The sequence below is a fragment of the Myxine glutinosa genome, chromosome 7 (assembly GCF_964187855.1).
Source record: "Myxine glutinosa chromosome 7, kmMyxGlut1.1, whole genome shotgun sequence".
In the NCBI taxonomy this organism is placed as follows: Eukaryota; Metazoa; Chordata; class Myxini; order Myxiniformes; family Myxinidae; genus Myxine; species Myxine glutinosa.
In genome coordinates, this window is record NC_136267.1 from 147,891,291 (window position 1) to 147,911,957 (window position 20,667).

A 20,667-nucleotide genomic window follows, 5' to 3' on the forward strand; every position below is an offset into this window, starting at 1 on the left:
GATTTCTTCTCCATTTAAATCATATAATTTGTAGGTCCAAGGGACTGTATCCATTACATCAATGATTTTAAATAATTCACGAGTCCATTTTTGTGTATAACCTTTCTCAAAATGACTTTTCCATTTGTATATTCTTACAATATCACCAACTTTAAACTTGGGCTTTCTCAAATTAATCTCCTTTTCATATTCTAATTTTGTAAATGTTTCTGATGGTTTTGATTTTGTTGATGAATGAACTGTATTATTGTAATTATCTACAATATCCTGAATTAAATACACCCATTTTTGAGAACCGAGTTGTGTGAATTTTTTATATAATTTCTCTTTTAAAGTACGATTAAAACGCTCAATAACAACTGCCTTTCCTTCATTAAAGGTGCTGTATAATTTAATACCCTTCCCCTTAAGAAATTTCATGAATATTTTGTTATAGAACTCTGTTCCCTCATCAGTCCATAACTTCTTTGGTTTCCTTTTATCCCGATCAAATATTAGCTTAAAGGCTAACATTAAAGTATCACCCCTTTTATTTTTTAAAGGGACAACCCAGGCAAATCTACTCCTCAAATCAATAACGGTTAAAGCATACCTGTATCCCCTGTCATTATTCAATTCAATTAAATCAGCGGACCATATGTGGTCGGTGTATTTAGAATAAACCTTCCTTCTTTTAAACTTTGTGATTATAGGTTTGTGTAATTCTTCAGCCAAAAGCTCCTCAGTCTTGATGGCATCATTAGAGCCTAATAGTTTTTTGAGGAATAACCAAGACCAAGTTTCAATTTAGCATTTATCAAATTTCTCACAATAAACCTATCAACTTTCTCTCTCAACGTTGGATTTTGTATCAAAGACAAATTATACAACATTTCGCTGTCGGCTTTATGTTTTTCAGTCAACGTAGTGGTTTTCCCATAAGCAATATCATGCTTCATACACACTTCATCAACCCTATTTGTAGGTTTAGACCAAGGTTTAGGATTGTCAGCCTCATCTAATCTTTTATCCAAGTTTGTTCCTGGACCACAGAAAGAATACCCTGGAAGGTGTAATTCCCCTGGAATTCCAGTTGTTGTAAATTTACTTCCTGACAGAAACTTTTGTATGTCTCCTCCTCTTTTAGGAGAGATGAATTGGCACTTTTTAGAGCCACATACTTGACATATTCCTTTTTGATAAACTCTATTATTTTTAGCTTTAACATAAGAGATATTTTTAGATTTAGTTTTCTTTTTACATTTGAGACAATAACTCATATTTATTTATCAGAAAAATTTCGACAGAGTATCAAAACCTTTTTGGTTTTCAACATATACATTTCAATCTTTATTTTTAAAACATAAAGAATCCTAAGGAATGCCTTCACTCTCTCCTCCATTTATTTACAAATAAAAACTAACTAAAGTCAATGACACCAACATCATCAATCACATAATCTTTTCCTTCTTCTTCTTCTTCTTCTTCACCACTTTCTCGTTTAAATCTCCTCCCTGAAATTGAAGACATTGACGTTGTTATTTTTGAAACCATTATCTTCATAAGAGTTGTTAATTCTTTAATTTCCTCTTCGGTGCGTTGAGATTGATTTATTTGCTGTAATACACTCAATCTTTTACGAATCTCACTGATTTCCATCTTTTTATATTTTTCCTCCCTCTCTCTTTGCTCCCTTTCCTCCCTCTCCTCCTTCTCCTTTTTCTCCCTCTCCTCCTTCTTCTTTTTCTCTCTTTCCTCCTTCTCCCTTTTCTCTCCTTCCTCCTTCTCCTTTTTCTCCCTCTCCTCCTCCTTTTTCTCCCTCTCCTCCTTCTCCTCCCTCTCCCTTTCCTCCTTCTCCTTTTTCTCTCTTTCCTCCTTCTCTTCTTCAACTCCTTCCTCATCCCTTGCTACCCTTGAGTTTGAACCCCAAAGAATATTATACATATACTCATCTGGATTTTGAGATATTCTTGTATCTATAATTATTTTTCTCATAATAGGATACCAATAAGATTTGTTGACGATTTCTAAAAGAGTTTTATATTTCATAACTTTGAGAAGTTCATTTTTATTTAATATTTTAAACAAGTCTCTATTTGTGGGTTTAACAATATCAGTATAAGGCCAGTTTTTAATGACAAAATTCCCATGTATATGCTCCAAATCATAAGGTATGTAATACCGAGCACCCTTTTCTTGTAGGTATCCTTGAATACAAAAATTATAATTCTCTTGTAGTCTTCTTCCTGCCATTTATGTATCAGAAATATATGTGAGATTAATATTATGACAGGTAATACCACCCCATCTTCCCACTACCAAATCGGTTTGTATTCCTCGGCTTTCTATCCTTATCTCATTACCTTCCTTCTTTGTCATGCGAACCATCGCTATACTATCATATATTTTTCTTTTCTTAAAATCACGTATTTGTTGTTTACTAATTGTACTTCCACATAAATCCTTATCCTCACCAAGTGGATAATATTCTTCTTTACGAGACTGATTTAAATCATGTAGGTCTTCTATGTTTATTGAAAAAGACCAATTATACCCTAAATCAGGCATATCATACCCCCATTTATTAATTCGCATATTAACTAAATGTCCTTCTTTATAAAATTCAATTGTAAGCAGGTAGTTAAATTCAATGAGGAAAGGTGTATGGTCAGTATAACCAGGTGTTGTGGTTGTAAATTTTACTTGTTTCACAAAACGTGCTGTTTTCTTTAAAAATATATATTGTGATAAATCACTTAATCTAATTAAGTCATTCGCATCTGTAGGGTTTGGATAATTGATTAATTTATAAGTATTCTTCATATTAATATTTTTACTTACACTATATTTTTGTCGTTCAGCCTGTGCCTTTGTATAATAATTTGATAAATCAATATCCTGAGAGGATTTTCCAAAGATAGAACCATCTTTTCCAACATAAGTCATTTATATTAGATTAAAAATGATATCATAAAAATTTTCATTATTGTTGAGTTGAAATAATACATATAAACATAATTGACCACAACATTTAGAATTAATTTCTTGAACTTGAAATGTTTGATAAACACCATTCTGTAAGAATTGTATTACTTCAACAGGTGGTGGCATACCATAACTATCAAAATAATATTTATCCTGACTATTATGAATACAAACCCAATGAGAACCATTCTGTGTGTCTAAATTCATAATAATATTCTTTGTATTCTTATTTATATGTATTAATTCATCTCTCATACAAATAACCACATTATCAATTTTTAGTGTTTTACAATACTTAGCTAGTTCTATATTTGACGTTGTATTCTTTCCAAATTGTTTAAACCATTTATCCATTTATTTATGAGAAAGATACAATCCATTACCCCGTTTAGTTAGTTTAACACCCGCTTGAGCGATAGAGGAAAGCATATCTCCAACCAACAATCTAGCTTTATCAGGTAGACTTTCAAGTTTTTGAGCAAAATCTACAATTACACCACTTCCACTAATTTGTTTCTCCAACTCCTTGTTATGTCTTTCCAATTCTTTTTGAGCTTTTAGTTGTGCCTTCCTTTCGTTAGCAGTTTTTACCGCTGCTGAAATACCACCAGTCAATGCTCCCGCCGCACTTAAACCAGCAAATAAAGGAATTAGAAACGGGAGAAATCCTCCTCTTGACTCGTCTATTGAATATTTCTTTAACATAGGTTTCGTCATTTTAATTTTAAGTGATCCAACATCATTTAGTGTTTTTACTTGTGTGTGTGTGAGTAAAACATCAATTCTTACAGCTCCTTTTCTTTGAATTGTATTAACATTAATAATACAAGGCTTTTGATTTTGAATACAAGATGTTAATTTATTAAGATTGATTTGATTAACATATACCCCAACCATTTATTTATGAGAAAAAACCTATGTGATATTAATCATAACACCATTATCTGTATTAATCTGTAATTCTGTTTCCTCCAAAAGCAAACAATATGCATTAACCTCTTCACTCTCCCCTCTTTCAATGTATAGAGAAGTATCCACTCGATTAGACTTTATAGTTTCCTTTTGAGAACTCAGGTCAATTGCGTAGATTGTATAAAGTTTTTGAAACGCAACCATATCCAAAATAGGATCATTATTACCATTACTTTCACACACCTTTTGGTAGGACTTGTAGGCTTCCGCATAATCATTTTTTTCCCAATCAATTTCCAATCTATCTCGCGGATAAAATGTGCCATCAAGAGAAACCCGAAGTTGTTTCACCTTAGCATTATCACTCAGCGCATTATTCTTATTAGTACCGTCCTCTCCATCTGGTTTTTTAAAAATGAGCCAGAGGTATCGTGGCTTTCCTTGAAGAACACCCAAATTCCAAGTGTAGGTAGTGTGTTCCAGTTTAACGTGTTGACATCTTCTTTTAAGGTATGATACATTTAGCGGTTTCTTTGAGTTAAGTCTTCTATTTAACATCTCTTCCGTTTTAAGATTAGGAGTATATTCACTGATATACCAACACAAATCATTAATAACAAATTTATTGTTGTCTCCAAAAGCATTTTCATCCCCAAAAAGCAACCTATTTACATTATCATTCCTTTGTAGTTGAAATCTAATTTTAAGACCATACAAAACTTTATCATAATCGCAAAATCCAAATATACCTTTAAGAGGTACTGCTACGGTAAAACTATTCACTGCTTTTGTTTCATCATTATACATTGACTTCCTTTGACTATAACCAGGGTCTGCGTTTGTACCCGTTGACATATCAGGAATAAAACCTTCAACAGCTCCCTTACCCATTCTATCACTAAACAAATATAGTGTAAATTTCATCATTTCAGATGTAGCAGAGACATAATCAACCGCTTCAACCTCTTGTGTTCCAATATACAGGCGGACACTGTCAAACATTTTCCAGAAGAAATCATTTACGAGTGTAGCATTAGTATTATTCGCAGCCTTAGTGAATTTAAATTTACACAGCAAGAAACTATCAGCTATATTCAAGTAAGTTTGTTGATTATTTATTTCAAAACTTTTTGTTCCGTTTGAATTCCAGTCTGTTCCTGTTATAGCATTTACCTTAAAATAGTCTTCCTTTTTAGTGGAGTTTGAAATGATAATCGTATCATCCAAATCATAGATACTATCAATCGCTTCCATACTTGTATTTATATAGCATTAAAATTGTTGAAACCCTGACCCAAGTATTTTAATGATTTTTTGTCGTTCTTGTGAAGATAGTTGAGTTTTACCTTTTTTTATTTCTTTGATTGCTTGTAATTTATGAGACTCCTTTTGAGCATCTTTTATACTCTTTATAGCACCCGCAACGGAGCCCACGGCAGAAGCAGTTGAATCAATTAGGTCTTTATGTTTAAGGATGGTTGAACCAATACCCCATTAGAGTATCAATTATCCCATCTCCTTTATTTCGAAATTGATGACCTACACCTCGTTGTCTCTTAGGTTTATAGTATCCTCGACCCACATACCTTGTATAGTCTGGTGAAAGGAACATGCCCTCCCCTGTAATTATTTTATATTTTCCCAACTCGTGTTTTCTCACAATAACCATTATTTATTTATTGAAAAACTTCACGTAGGTGAATTCTGATGGATATAATTTCATCATTAAAGGATATCATACGATTATCTTGGTCGGTTATCCTAAAACTTACTCTGTATATGGTTTTTCCTGACACAGGTAAATAGACAAGATTTTTTGGTTCCATATTAAATTTATAACCAATCGGGGTTGAGTATGCACTGAATGAAAATATTGTATTTGTTCTTATTCCATCGTTATAAGCACCATCAATCAAATCACAATGAATTAATACTGAATTTATACCGGAGGATATTTGGATAACATTATCACTGTAAAACGTCCCGTTATTTTCAATCTTTTTTGAAGAGAAACCCAATAGCTCTCTAAACGAATTTTCAATCGTGAAATCAACTTTATAATTATTTTTAAGTTTAATAGTTGATTTTGAAGTGTGTTTTTGAATATCTATTACAATATTTTTTGGTTCATCACCTTTTTCTTTCATAAGGCGAGAGACTTCTGAAGATATTTGAGAAATCTCGTAAGCTCCAGGTGAAACGGTTATAGTTTTATATCCACTTCCTGGATTATAACTAAACTTGTTGTTTTTCTCTGTGATATTAAAAAGGGTATTGTAAGTTTCCATTGACAACAAAGATGCCTCATATGAGGTAAGGGGGTCAAGTTGTAGTGGGTAAGGGAATGAAGCTGTGTAATCGCTCGTTGTGAAATTAAAACTAAGAATTGTGCTTCTCATCTTATTTAATATCTAATAAAATATCTTTGTATTGACATTTATTAATTATTTTCATGTTCATCAACTGATCTAAAATGGCTGAGGATTCATTAAAACAATTGTTGTTTCCAGCCTTCTTACTACCTAACAACAATAATAGCCTATTAACTAATTGTGATGGGTCATTTGGAAGAAAACTAACACCCGAACCAAGCTTACTTAAAGCATCAATAATATGTTTCTCCTTCTCATTCTTCTTACTTTTACCAGCAACAGAAACTCCATAATCAAGTGCATTTAGCAACTCAATATATACCCTATCTTCCTCTCTTTCCATATCAAGTGGTTCCTCAAAATATTTTGAACCGCTGAATCCGGGGTTTGTTAGAAGAAACATTAATCTTGGAGTTAATTTAACATTTGGTTGAGTAGAACTCAAGAACATCAATTCATCATTAAATATCAATACCTTTTCTTCCACAAGATGAAACACTGCTGGTTCTTCTGTTGGAATGAGACCTGCTCTGGTTTTTGAACCCGCCGAATATTCATTGTTTTGAAGAGCTTCCACAACATAATTAGGGGGTTGATTTACCTCCTCAAGTTTCCGAAATAATCCCTCGTCATCATATTCTAATTCACCTAGTTCTTGTTTTGTTATCTGACTAAAATCTTTGAGCATTTGAAGTTTTTTCGGAGTAAATTCTACCGTGGGAACTGTAGGTGAGTGTTGAGTTTTCAAAAGTGGTTTAAAGAATTTCTCTTGTTTTCTTTCAAAGGCTTCTTCACCAGTTAGTTTCTGTCTCCGTTTCTTCTTTATCTCTTCCTGTTGTTTAACAACTTTTGAAACTAATTGTTGATGTTCCTTAAACTTTCTTTCTCTTTCTTCGGTATTCATTTTCTGTATTTATTTATTGAAAAATATCATTTAGTATCTCATCTTGTTTCACAACAATATATTTATATTTTCCAATCGTGTGTTTCATATAATTTTCAAATTCTTTTTTACTACATAACGTAGAGCAATTATCTCTCCAAAAATTATTTACATCTATTGAATTTAACTTAAATAAAATAAAAGTATTGGCATTGTTTCTTATTGAGCGTCGAGGGAGTTGAAAATATGATTGACTAAGATATATACAATTACAAGAAGAATGTCTCCCTCTTGTATAGTAGCTATCCATTACTGTTTGGTTTCTCTCATTAACACAATCATCAAAGATGACGAGGTTCTTTTTTGATTTATCTAAATCTTGAGGTGAAGGTATATCATCCGTATTATCACTGAGAATACAAGTTATGGGTTTCGATTTTGATTTCTGTGTATCACAAAATAATTGTATTATATCTTCAATATTATAATCATTCAGTTTGTTTTGAAGTTTAAATAAACCGATAATGTCTTCCTTTTTAAGACCTGCATTAAAACCCTGTGAGAGTAGTTGATACTCGGGTTGAAAACTTGACTTTGTAAAAATTATTAAATTATCATAATCTAAAAAATTAGGACCAAGGAGCATCTTTAAAAGTAAACAGGTTTTCCCACATCCGCTTGAACCAACTATTAGACATCTCAATGAATTTGGAATGTTTTTATGGTTATTAAATTTTATCTTATTTTCCCAAACGGGTAAAAAATCATTCATTTATATATTTGGAAAACAAGTCATCCAACTTTTTTTGAGCTATTTTAGAAACTCTATATTTTATCCTGAGTTCGGGTTTAATTTCAAAATAATTCATTATTTTATTTATGTAGTATCTTGTATTAACATTTCCATTAAAATTATTTTGAATAATAAATATCATTAAACCCTTATACATTTCCTCAATACAAAGAGTCTCTTTCCTTGTAAGAAATGGTGTATTATCACCATAATGCTTAACATTCATCTCTCTTATTAATCTTGTAAAGTAATTCATTTTTGGTTCTAATTTAAAAGAGTTATATGTTTTTTTATATTTCTTATTATCATTAATTAGAATATAATCACAGAATAAACATTGTTTATATGAATCCTCATCATTAAGCCCCACTCTATCACAAGCCGGACAATTCTCTAATTTATCATATGGAGAGTCTGGAAATTCTAAATATCCTTCAGAACTTATCATATTTATGTGGTAAATTTTTACTTAAACTAAACGCAAGTTTATTCATTAATAAATACAATGTTTCAAAGCACAAAAGACAAATTTCAATCAATCTCTACTTCGGTGGAAGATATAGAAAAATATGTCAAAGATGTTAAATTGAACAAAGATAAATATGGAAATTTTTGGGTAAAACCAGTTATGGAAAATAACATGAGCCCCTCTATTTCATTTAAAGGAAGAGCTCTAACTATACCTGGAAAGACATCCATTAAAGTAAATCTAACAAAAGTTTCTCCTCTACTCCTGGCAATTTATTCAAAGCTTGAAAAAGTGATTGACCACGATACTTTGAAAAAGAATGATAAGACCATTAATAATTCTAGAGGAGACATTTGTATTTTCTTTAATAATCCAAAGGGTGTAGATCTAAGTAAAATGAATGATGTTAATATTTCTGGTGAAATGTCATTTCGTTCTATGATAGTTAGAGATTATTTAAAGATAACTTTTGATATAAAAATTGTAGAGATTGAATCTGTTAATGAAAGAAAGTATATAGATATTGATGGGAATATTTTTCTTGCTAATTAAATATGAGTCAATACAGCAGTGAAGATTTTACTATTTCATTGAACTCGGACGATAGTGATGATAGTATTTCATTGAACTTGGACGATGGTGATGATAGTATTTCATTGAACACAGATGATAGTTATGATACTAATAGTTTGTGCTCAAATGATAGTTATGAGAGTAGCTTTATTGATGACTCTGAGTATGATTCTGAGTATTCATGTGATAGTTATGACTTAGATGATTCTGAGTGAAAAAGTGTTTTAGTTTAAGCACAGCGATATATATAAAACGGAGCTGTAAAGCTCAAAAGTGTTTTATTTTAAGCACAGTGATATATATAAAACACCACGTTTTCTCACGCTATAAATATGGTTTATTGTGATACTTGCGAGAAGGAAGTAAAATATTATAAACAACATATTCTCACCGCAAAACATACATACAACATTTTAAACAAACTTTCCCCTCTTCCACCTGAAACAAAACACTGTTCTACATGTAATAAAAATATCCTCAAGAAAGGCTTCAAAATACATCTTAAAACAAATCTACATTTATCAAATTTTATCACAACTAAAAACTCTGATGGAGCATTCAAAGGACATATTAAAATAAGAGTCTTTAACTTCAAACCTCCTGAACCAGAGTCTATAGTTGATGCTGTAGAAATAGTTAAACCTGCTGTTCAAACGTTGATTGAAAAAACACTAAAGGAAATGAAACCACTTAAATTTTATATGGGAGTAAAATTAGAAATGACAAAGGATGAAGGAGTTATAGATGCACCATACATGAGAACTGAGCCACACTTTATATCTTCATATCAAGATTTTAAAACATCAGGAGTCTATGATGAACTTATTAAACAAGAGCAAGATGTGGATAATTCAATCGTAGGAAGTGGATTCAATATAGGAAAAATTATTTACATAGACATTCATATTCTTAAATCAGATCCTCTAAAAGCTTCTTCTTACATTGATTTACCCAGTGTTATCAAAAATAGAAAAGCAGTTATCAATATCAAAAATAAAGACAATAAATGTTTTCTCTGGTCTATTTTAGCACACTTACATCCTCCACATTTTCATGATGAAAGAGTATCTCATTATAAAAAATATGAGAATACATTAAATACGAAAGATCTAAAGTTTCCGATGACTTTAAATGATATTCCTAAATTTGAAAAGATGAATAATTTATCAGTTAATGTTTATGGTCTAACAGAAACAAACAACATTCAGGTTTTAAAGCTTTCTGACAATTGTAAACAAACTCATATTAATCTTCTATATTTTAATTCAGACGAAAATTCACATTATACATACATCAAAGATATTGCTAAATTAATAAAACCACAAGTCTGTAAGAGAACAAATAAAATATATATTTGTTTGCGTTGTCTTAACTTCTTCAATTCACAAGAAAGATTAGATAAACATTCAAATTATTGTGGCGAACATAAATCAACGGTAATCAATATGCCTAAAGAAGGCTCAAAGATCACATTCAAAGATGAAAATAAAAAGATCAAACATCCATTTGTTATATATGCTGATTTTGAAAGTATTTTAGAAAAAATTGATACTGCTTCTCAAGATCCAAAAGAATCATACACAAATAAATATCAAAAACATACTCCTTGTGGTTTTTGTTATTATATCAAATCATCCGTTGGTGATAAATATAACAAGTTAGAGATGTATAGAGGCTCAAATACCCCAGAGGAGTTTGTGAAACGACTAGAAAAAGACTGTGTTCGATTAACCAAGATAATGAGAGAAACCAATAAACCAATGTCCTTAACAAGTAAAGAAAAAAGGGAATTTATAAAAAACAATGTCTGTCATATTTGTGAGGAGAAAATTGGTAAAGGTCTAAAGGTTAGAGACCATTGTCATCTCACTGGTAAATATAGAGGTCCGGCTCATCAAAGTTGTAATATTAATTATCAACTCCCCTCTTTCATTCCTGTCTTTCTTCATAACAACGCTCATTATGATACACATCTATTTATCAAGGAACTCTCAAAGACTTCTGGAAGTATCTCAGCAATTCCAAACACGGATCAGAAATACATTTCATTCACAAAAACAATTCACACATCTCCTATTACTCATATCAGATTTCTTGATACATTTAAATTCATGGCAAGTCCATTGGTTAACTTGGTTCAAAATCTAAAAGAGTTTCCATGTCTTTCAGAGTATTTTTTAGATAAAGATTTTCTAACACAAAAGGGAATTTACCCCTATGACTATATGGACTCATTTGAGAGATTCAATGAAACACAACTTCCTTCAAAAGAAAATTTCTATAACAAATTAAATAATAGTCATATATCTGATAAAGATTATGTACACGCACAAAATGTTTGGGAAAAATATAACATCAAGAATCTTGGCGAGTATCACGATTTGTATCTCAAAACTGATGTGCTTTTATTGGCCGAAGTATTTGAAGCCTTTAGATCTGTTTGTCGCACTGGATATGGATTGGATCCTGCTCACTACTACACAGCACCTGGATTGGCCTGGAGTGCGATGTTGAAAATGACAAAACAAGATTTGGATTTGATAATCGATGTTGATATGCTTTTGATGATTGAAAAGGCAAAAAGAGGTGGAATTTCACAAGTCTGCTCGAGTAGATACGCAAAAGCAAATAACAAATATCTTCCAAATTATGATCCAACGAAAGAGAGTTCTTACTTGATGTACTATGACGCGAACAACCTGTATGGCTGGGCAATGTCTCAGGCTCTTCCTTATGGAAAACTTAGATGGGTAAAGGAAAAAGACTACAAAAACGTTTTACAAGATGTATGTATCTCTACACAAAAAGAATTGGATGAAGAAAAAGTTGGTTATTATTTTGAAATTGATTTAAAATATCCAGAGGAACTCCATAACCTACACAAAGATCTCCCATTTGCTTGTGAGAAAGAAAGTCCAAAGAAAGAATGGTTGAGTGATTATCAACGATCGTTTGATATAGGTGAATCAACAGAAAAATTACTTACTACATTATATAACAAGAAAAATTATGTTCTACACCAAAGAAATTTGCGACAATATTTATCAAAAGGTCTAAGAGTAGAGAAGATCCATAGGGTTCTAAAGTTCAATCAAAGTCATTGGTTAAAGGGGTACATTGATTTTAATACACAAAGAAGAACAGAGTCAAAAACAGATTTTGAGAAAGACTTTTATAAATTAATGAATAATGCGGTCTTTGGTAAGACTATGGAGAATGTGAGGAAAAGACAAAATATCAGACTATCAACATCTTGGGAACAAGCATCAAAATTAATTAATAGACCGAGTTTTACTCGAGCTGAGGTCTTTACTGAGAACTTTTGTGCGATCCATTTGATTAAAGAGAGTATTGAAATGAACAAACCTATTTATATTGGAACAACAATTCTTGATTTATCAAAGTCATTAATGTATGATTACTTTTATAATAACTTGAGGAAGAAATATCAAAATGATGTTAATCTACTTTATATGGATACAGATAGTTTTATTTTGAAAATTAATACCAACGATGTTTATTCAGACATGAAAAGAGACATTAATATCTATGACACGAGTAATTACAGTCCAGAGAGTGAGTTGTTCTCTTCTAAAAATAAAAAGGTGATTGGAAAGTTCAAGGATGAATTAGGAGGAAATGTTATGAGTGAATTTGTGGGATTGAGGTCAAAGGCTTATGCTTATAAATACATTGTGAATAACGTTGAAAAGACTGATAAGAAGTTAAAAGGTGTAAAGAAAAATGTTATTAAAGAAACAATAAACTTTAAGGATTATTATAACTGTTTAACAACAAAGAAAGAAGAGTTTTAGAAAGATTAATGGAATAAGAAGTTATAAACATCAATTATATTCAGAAGAGATAAATAAGAAAGCATTGGGGGCTTTTGATGATAAGAGGTTTATTTTAGAAAATGGAATTGATAGTCTCCCTTATGGTTATATAAGTATATAAGTGATAAGATATATATAAGTGATAAGATATATATAAGTGATAAGATATACATAAGTGATAAGATATATATAAGTGATAAGATATATATAAGTGATAAGTTAAAAAGGGGGGGGGGGGGGGGTTGGGGATTTTAACGGGCTACCGCCGCCTTTTTTACTATTATATAAATGATAGAACCAAGTATCAACCAGACTAAAGAGTGGAGGTGTAATCAACCTTGGTATATAAATGGAAAACATAATGAATGTGAAAAATATCAAATAGGTATAATTGAAAAGGCAACTGGTAAAAAAGTTCACAAAACAAATAAGAGAATTAATTTAAATACCGGTGAATTGGGTAAAAAAGATGGAAATATTTTTGAGTGGACGGAAAACTTTGATGGTTGTCAGGAAAATATATACTTTAATTTAAAAATGGTATGTGGCACTGGAGGCGCTCAAATAAGAACATTGAGGGAGGTTTACCATTTTATCTTAGCTCAGTTAAAATATCTTAATAAAGAACCAAACTCAAACATATTTTTTGTTAATGTATTAGACGGTGAGGAGAGTTGTAGGAGAATTAAATTATTTCCCACACATAAACAAATATTTGTAGGGTCGTTGTTTGAGTGGGTTATATTCACCAGATGATATTAAGAGTAAAAGGTTTAAAGGTTCATAAGGTCAGAAGGATCACAGGTGTTTAAGTGGTCTAATGAATAAGGATAACATGTCAAAAGGTTAGAAGGTTCGTAAAGAACAGGGTGAGAGAAATAGAGGTCTTTAGGGGCAATGAGGGAGGGAAAGAATTAATATGGAAGTGAATGGGTCAATGTTTGAGTGGGTCAAAGATTAATCTGCCAGATGATATGTAGAAGAAGGATGATAGGTCTATAAGAGAAAACAAATATTTGTAGTGTTTGAGTGGTCTAATGAACAACATTAAGGATAGGTACTACAGACAAAAGGTTCATAAAGATGAGGGTGGGAGAAATAGAGGTGTTTATGATTTTTGAAAAAGACAAGGGGGTAAATGACATTAGATAGGGATTTCCCATGTTAAACGGAGGTGTCCCAGAAGCAACATTATTACACTACTATCCTTTCTCTGTTCCACCCCCTCACTTCAGAGACTTTTCCCAGATTGTTTTTTCACGGTTTTGTTTAAATATGTATAAACTTTACCCTGCAGTGTTTTATGACAATACGCTGTTTTTCTTCCTATTTCAAAGGCTTTTCTCAATTTCCTCATCAAATCATTCCATTTCAAAAAAAAATTCAATCTCTTACAGCCATTCCTTTCTACAATCTCTAAACTCGCCTTCATTCCACCCCTCCTCTATCGTTTTCAAATGGATCTCTGACTTGAAAATCACAATAAACCCAGTTTGTAATAAATGTTCATTTTTTATTAATCATCCACTTTCTAAACTCCCTCCTCACCCCTCCCCTCATAAACTCCCCCCTCACCCTTCCCCTCCAAAACTTCCCCCTCACCCCTTTCTTTCAATTCTCCCTCCTCACCCCTCCCCTCCTAAACTCCCCCCTCACCCTCCCCTCCTAAACTCCCCATTCGCCCCTCCCCTTGAAATCTCCCCATTCGCCCCTCCCCTTCAAAACTCCTCCCTCACCCCTCCCCTTCAAAACTCCTACCTCACCCCTCCCTTTCTAAACTCCCTCCTCACCCCTACCCTTAAAAACACCCCCCTCACTCCTCCCCTTCAAAACACCCCCCCACCCCTCCCCTTTTAATCTCCCCCCCTACTATCTTTCTCAAATTCTCACCCCTCACCCATCCTCCTCAAAGCTGCCTCCTCCCCATTTCCTCTCCCTTCCACCACATACCTCCACCTTCCCCAACCTTCGACTTTGCTCTTGCCCCCCCCCCCCCTCCCTCAAACAACACTTCAATGTGCCTCTTCCCATCACCATCAAACCTTTTGTCCTCCTCATCCATCCCTTTCTCCTAACTCTTCCGCAATCTCTGACACACAATCAACAGCTCTCCCTATCCCCCCTTCTCACGCCTCATCTTACCCTACCGATGCTCTCCCTCCATCTTTGTTAACGGTATGGACCTCAAACATCTGGGGCCTTCGCTCAAACCTGATTGATCTCTCCATACAGGTTGCTTCTGACAAACCAGTCTGCTTAACAGAAACTTTCCTCCTTCAAGATGTCTCTGATTCCTTAATATCTATTCCTGATTACTCCCTCCTCCGGTATGATAGACCTGAGCCTCTTCCTGGTGGTGGGGTTGCTATCTTTATCAAAAACTCTCTTCCTCACTCTCCTTGCATTGCCCTCTCTCCACCCCAACCCCAGGAGTACCTCTGGCTATGGCTTTCTCTCTGCTCCCACCTTTTGTTCACGTGTGTTCTGTACCGTCCTCCAAACAGTGATGACTCCATTTACATCTCCCTGTCTGACAACATGGACCAATTTCTATCCACTCATCCCAACTCTCTCTTCGTCATATGTGGCGACTTCAACTGTAATCATGCCAGCTGGCTGGGTGCGGGTACCTCTCTCACCAGCCATGGCACCTCAGCAAAGGACTTCTGCGACTCACTGGGACTGACACAATCTGTCAATTTCCCGACCCGGATCACAGTCAATGGAGGATCTTCTCTTCTAGACTTGGTTATGACTAACTTCCCTGCAAATGTCTGCTGCTCTTCTTCTGTTCCAATCGGTTCTTCTGATCATGTGCTTGTTAAAGTGGATATCTCTCTGGCCATTCTCAGAGAGCCTCCTCAGCGCTGACGAGTCTGGTATTTCACTCAGGATGACTGGCACGGTCTTCAAGCAGCCATCAATCATCTGGACTGGTCTCCCATCTCTACTGCCTCTGATATAAACTCTTCCTGGGAATTCTACCAAAACAAACTGCTCTCTCTCATGCACAGATTTATCCCATCTCGTCTTCAGTTGTCTTACCCTTCCTCCCGTCCATGGTACACTGAAGCATGTGGTGAGGCAGTTGCCCTGAAACAACTTGCCATCTCCTCATGGAAGGACAATTCAACTGAAGGTAATCTCAGGTCCTTTCACAAAGCTCGGAACAAGTGTGTGTCTACCCTCAGGAGAGCCAGGAAACAATATCTCTCTACTCTCAAGACTGAACTCTCAAACCTGTCTCTCTCCTCCAAATCCTGGTGGCGTCTGGTCAAATCTGTTTCTGGTGTTTGTTCCCCCTCCATTCCCTCCCTTACCTCAAATATGTAAAAAGCTGACACAGCACGTGAAAATGCCGAATGTCTCAACTCTGTGTTTGCCTCAAAATATTGTGTCCCAAACACATCTCTCTCTGTATCCACCTTTCCCAGTCGAACCCAGCTGCTTCTGGACTCTGGGCCCTTCTCTCCTGACAAGGTGAAGAAGTTTTTGTCAAACCTCGACTCTGATTCAGCAACTGGACCAGACGGCATCAGCCCACGGGTCCTAAAATCCTGCTCTGCCGCTCTGTCTCACCCTCTCACTGTTCTTTTCACCCTCTCTCTGTTCTCTCCACCCTCTCTTTTGCTCAAGGTCATCTGCCATCTGCTTGGAAATCAGCCAACATTACCGCTTTACACAAAAAAGGCGCAAAAACAGATCCTTGCAATGACAGACCAATCAGCCTGCTCCCAATTATCAGCAAAATCATGGAATCCATCATTGCTTCGGATATCAAATCCTTCCTCTTCTCCAATGGCTTGATCTCTGATCATCAAATTGCATTCAGACCAGGTCATTCTGCTCTGGACATGCTGCTTCTGCTGTCTCAACAATGGATGGAGGTCTTCAATGCCAAACAGGAAATCAGAGCTGTCTCCCTTGACATAAATAGTGCCTTCGATACGGTCTGGCACCCCGCTCTGCTCACCAAACTCTCCACCTATGGTATCCATGGGAATCTCCACGCATGGCTTGTGGACGTCCTCTCTGGTCATGGTCAACGTGTGGCCCTGAATGGATTTCCCTCATCTGCCCTTCCTGTTCAGGCTGGAGTTCCCCCAAGGCAGTGTTCTGGGCCCTGTGCTTTTTCTGGTCTTCATCAATGATCTCTCCGACTCTCTGGAAAATCCTCTCTATCGCTTTGCTGATGAGTCCACTCTCTGCCGCTCCAAACCTCATCCCTCAGATCGGCAGTCTGCAGCCTCCGCACTCTCTGCAGAGCTGGACAAAATAACAGACTGGTCAAACAAGTGGAACATGTCTTTCAATCCTGACAAATCTCACACTCTTTCTATGTCTCTCCGAAAAGAGAGAACAACCCTTCCATCTCCTTTCTGAACAATCCTCTCCAAGAAGTTCTGTCACTCAAGCTTTTGGGTCTCACTATCTGCCATGATCTTTCCTGGGAAAACCACATTTCCAAGGTGGCCTCCAAAGCCAGTCGACGACTGGGCATCCTCCGTCGTGCGAAGTCCTAACTTGGCACACCTGAGCTCCTCACCACATACAAGGCTTTCATCCGCAGCTCAATGGAATCCTGTTCTCCCCTCTGGACTGGTGCTCCTGCCTCACACCTAGCTCGGCTTCACGCTGTTGAAACCAAAGCTTTCAGAATCATTGGAATCTCCTGCGATGAAGCTAACTCCGAGGGCCTTTCACTCACTCACCGCAGGCAGGTTGGTGGTCTTTCTGTCTTCTACTGACTCCTCTCCAGCCAAGTTCCCCCAGCTCTACATGTGCTCTGTCCCCCATATATTCCTACAGGTCGCACAAGATCTGCCAACAACCCTCTTCTGGTTAAACTGCCAAAATCAAGACTCTCTATTCACCTTCACTCTTTCATTCTTCTTTTCTACCGCCTCTGGAACAAACTCCCACACTCTCTTCAATCCCACTCCTCCCTCCAGGTCTCCAAAACAGCTGTTCACCACCATCTCTTATCTTCCCCCATCCAAAACATTGATCTTTTCTACCCCCGTTAATTCACCCCAGATCCACTTTTTTGAAATACCGACTTCTTTCCTGGAAGTCCTAGCAGTCAGTGTCCATGTGTTTTATACCTCTCCTACCCCCAACCCCCTTTCCATGCCTCCCCTCCCCAAGCCCTCTCCCTCCCACAGATCTCCGGATGTCCCTGCTCTCAAATGTTGTACTTGTGTGCTTCCCTCTCTCTCCCCATCTTGTCTCCCGCTCCCTTTATCATATGTTTTATGTGTCAGTTTGTCTGTTTTGTGATTAATGTCAGCTCTTACACAAGCCTCGATCTTGTATACAAAAAAATAATAATAATAAATATTTGAAGCGACGTGTTGTATTTGCTGGTGAAAAAAATAAAATGTAATGAAAAATAGCAATCGAAGATTGCAGACCCTCGCCAGGACTTGTTTTGTGTGGTGTTTATGTGCTGGTGTGTTTGGCTTTGTGTGATGTGGAGACGATGCATTGACAACGCAGTTTTATCCTGATACAGTGGATAAACAGACCTATTTCTTTTCATTTTCGATTCAATTTCCAATCATATGTATTTTATAAATGTACTCAAGTGCATACTTGAAAAATATTATGTGTAATACTAGCTACTGCCAGGTGGCGTTTGTGGACTATGTTAGCACTTTGTATGCAGACAGACAGACAGACAAGCAGACAAACAAATAGACCCAAATGCAATACCCTCTGATGAGGGTAAGAAGACTTCAACATTTAACATTAAGCATTTAACAAGGTGGAGCCTCAGTGGGGTATCCAGATTGCAGTAAATCTGAGAATGAACAATCTATATTGGAGTAAATCTGCATGCAGACAGACATACACACTCACTGACAAATACACAGACCGTACGAAGGACACATTAGAACCATCCCTTCAGGATTCGGCGAGGCAAATCACCATTCAAATAACACTCAATGCCAACAATAAGCTGCTATGTACATTGCTGAGCAAACCTATTCAATACATCAGCAATAAAAATCAGGAAGTGTTTTCAAAATTCTGATACTAAGGCTCATGAAAGAGCTACACAGCCCAAACTGTCAACTTGACAACTAGAACCGCACTCGGTAGAGTGCATACCTCCACCAGGCTGAACAGTTTATGTTTTGTATCCCACTGATAGGCCGGATCTGGATTCAGACCTGAACCAAAATCTAATCAGCTTGTTCTCGTCAGATAACCAACTCATCCACCTGGTTTTGTCATAATCGGTCCACAACTTTTTGAGAGATCCTGTTCACAAACAGACAGACAGACAGACAGGGGTGAAAACATAACCTCCATCCATATTCGGTGGCGGAGGTAATAATACAATTTCTCCGTGTAAAGTTGCATGTTTTTCCCTACCTATACTTTTTTGACAAGATAAACAATTTACAACTTTTATTATTGTGGTGAAATAAAGTTACTTTTCTGTTATTTATATGATTACCTCCATGCACCGATGGTGGATGGAGGTCATTACCCTCGCCAGAGGAGAGGGTATTGCATTTGAGTCCGTTTGTTACTTGCCAGAAAAGATTCCGGCAAGTATGTTGGTTGGTTGGTTTGTCTGTCTGTCTGTTTGTTTGTTTGTGCGCAGTACTACGTCTACATCGTTTCACATAGCATCGCCAAACTTTACACACATATTTGTCTTGCCCTGGAATAGACTGTGCCCAATTTTTAACTCTCTCGGCCCAAGGCATCCATTATGACGTCATAATTCGATAATTCGACAAGTACAAAACTTCATCCAATCAAGATGCAATTTCTTGAGTGCCATGTCGGCATAAACTGGTGTAGAAAAAAATAATGATGACGTCATAGGTCACGTGGTTCGGCCGCCATCTTGGAAAATCGAAAAACTTTGCACCTCTATATCTCGGAAAGTGCTGCATAGAAAAAATTGAGATGGCTTATTGTAAAGAACTCTCCATGGGGAATAAAATATGTTAATGATGATGTCATAGGTGCCTCCATTATGACATCATAATTCGACAAGTACAAAACTTCATCCGATGAAGATGAAATTTCTTGAGCATAATCTAGGAATAAATGAGTGTAGAAAAAAAATGATGGTGTCATCGGTCACGTAGTTCGGCCCCCATATTTGTTTAAACTCAAAAGCCTTAAAAACCACTGATTAATACATCCTGGAAAGAGTTTTTGCAATCTCCGATTGTTCTTTTGCTTGTTTTTAGTTGTTTTTCTTTTTGCCAGATATAAACAAGATAATCATTTTGGTATTGCATTGTTGTTCTTTTTATGACCAGCTAATGCCCATGACTTTAAGCGTATTCTTAGTCACCTCGTAAGCACGAGAACCAGTGAGGGATGCCATCTTCTGTGCACCCCCAACCTCAGCTTCCAGGTGATGGCATTCTGCAGTGGTGCTGGAATCCATCCAGACAGGTGAATCAAGCACTGAGAAAGAGTCCTGCTAAGATAATAAACGTTGTACAATAATCGCAGGACAAAAAAACTCTGAAAAATACCAAACACTAGAATCACAAACATTCGCAAGTGGATGCATTACCTCCCCCCCCCCCCTACCACTACACCATCCAATTTTATCCTGGTAAAATCAAAACGAAGACCTGTACCTGCAGCAGTCTGAAGTTTCTCTGGCAAGGTATTTCTTACACAGTCCTGTCTGGATTGGTTTAAATATAAAGACTCTGCAGACTAATTCTCTTAATTTTTGACCAATTTTGATCTTTCACCCCTGTAGAATTGAAAGAAAGACACTAGACTGATATCTGCCTACTTTAGTCTGATGGAGTTGTGGCAAGTTGCAGGTCCTCAACAACTGATGCACCCACCATGCAGATCAGGGCTGAAAGGATTCT

At 35.8% G+C, this 20,667-nt stretch overlaps 1 protein-coding gene across 13 annotated transcripts in view; it reads right to left on the minus strand.

Moving 5' to 3' along the window:
- XYLB (xylulokinase) overlaps positions 1-20,667 on the minus strand; it is a 181,419-nt gene that overhangs the window by 93,267 nt on the left and 67,485 nt on the right. For 7 of the 13 annotated variants that reach the window (XM_068123363.2, XM_078782404.1, XM_078782397.1 and 4 more), the window contains one exon: positions 20,127-20,255. In XM_068123363.2, the coding sequence (XP_067979464.2) occupies positions 20,127-20,255 (129 nt within the window). Of the gene's footprint in view, positions 1-20,126; positions 20,259-20,667 lie in introns of all 13 variants that reach the window. The other 6 variants (XM_078782401.1, XM_068123366.2, XM_068123367.2 and 3 more) reach the window with 1 other exon arrangement.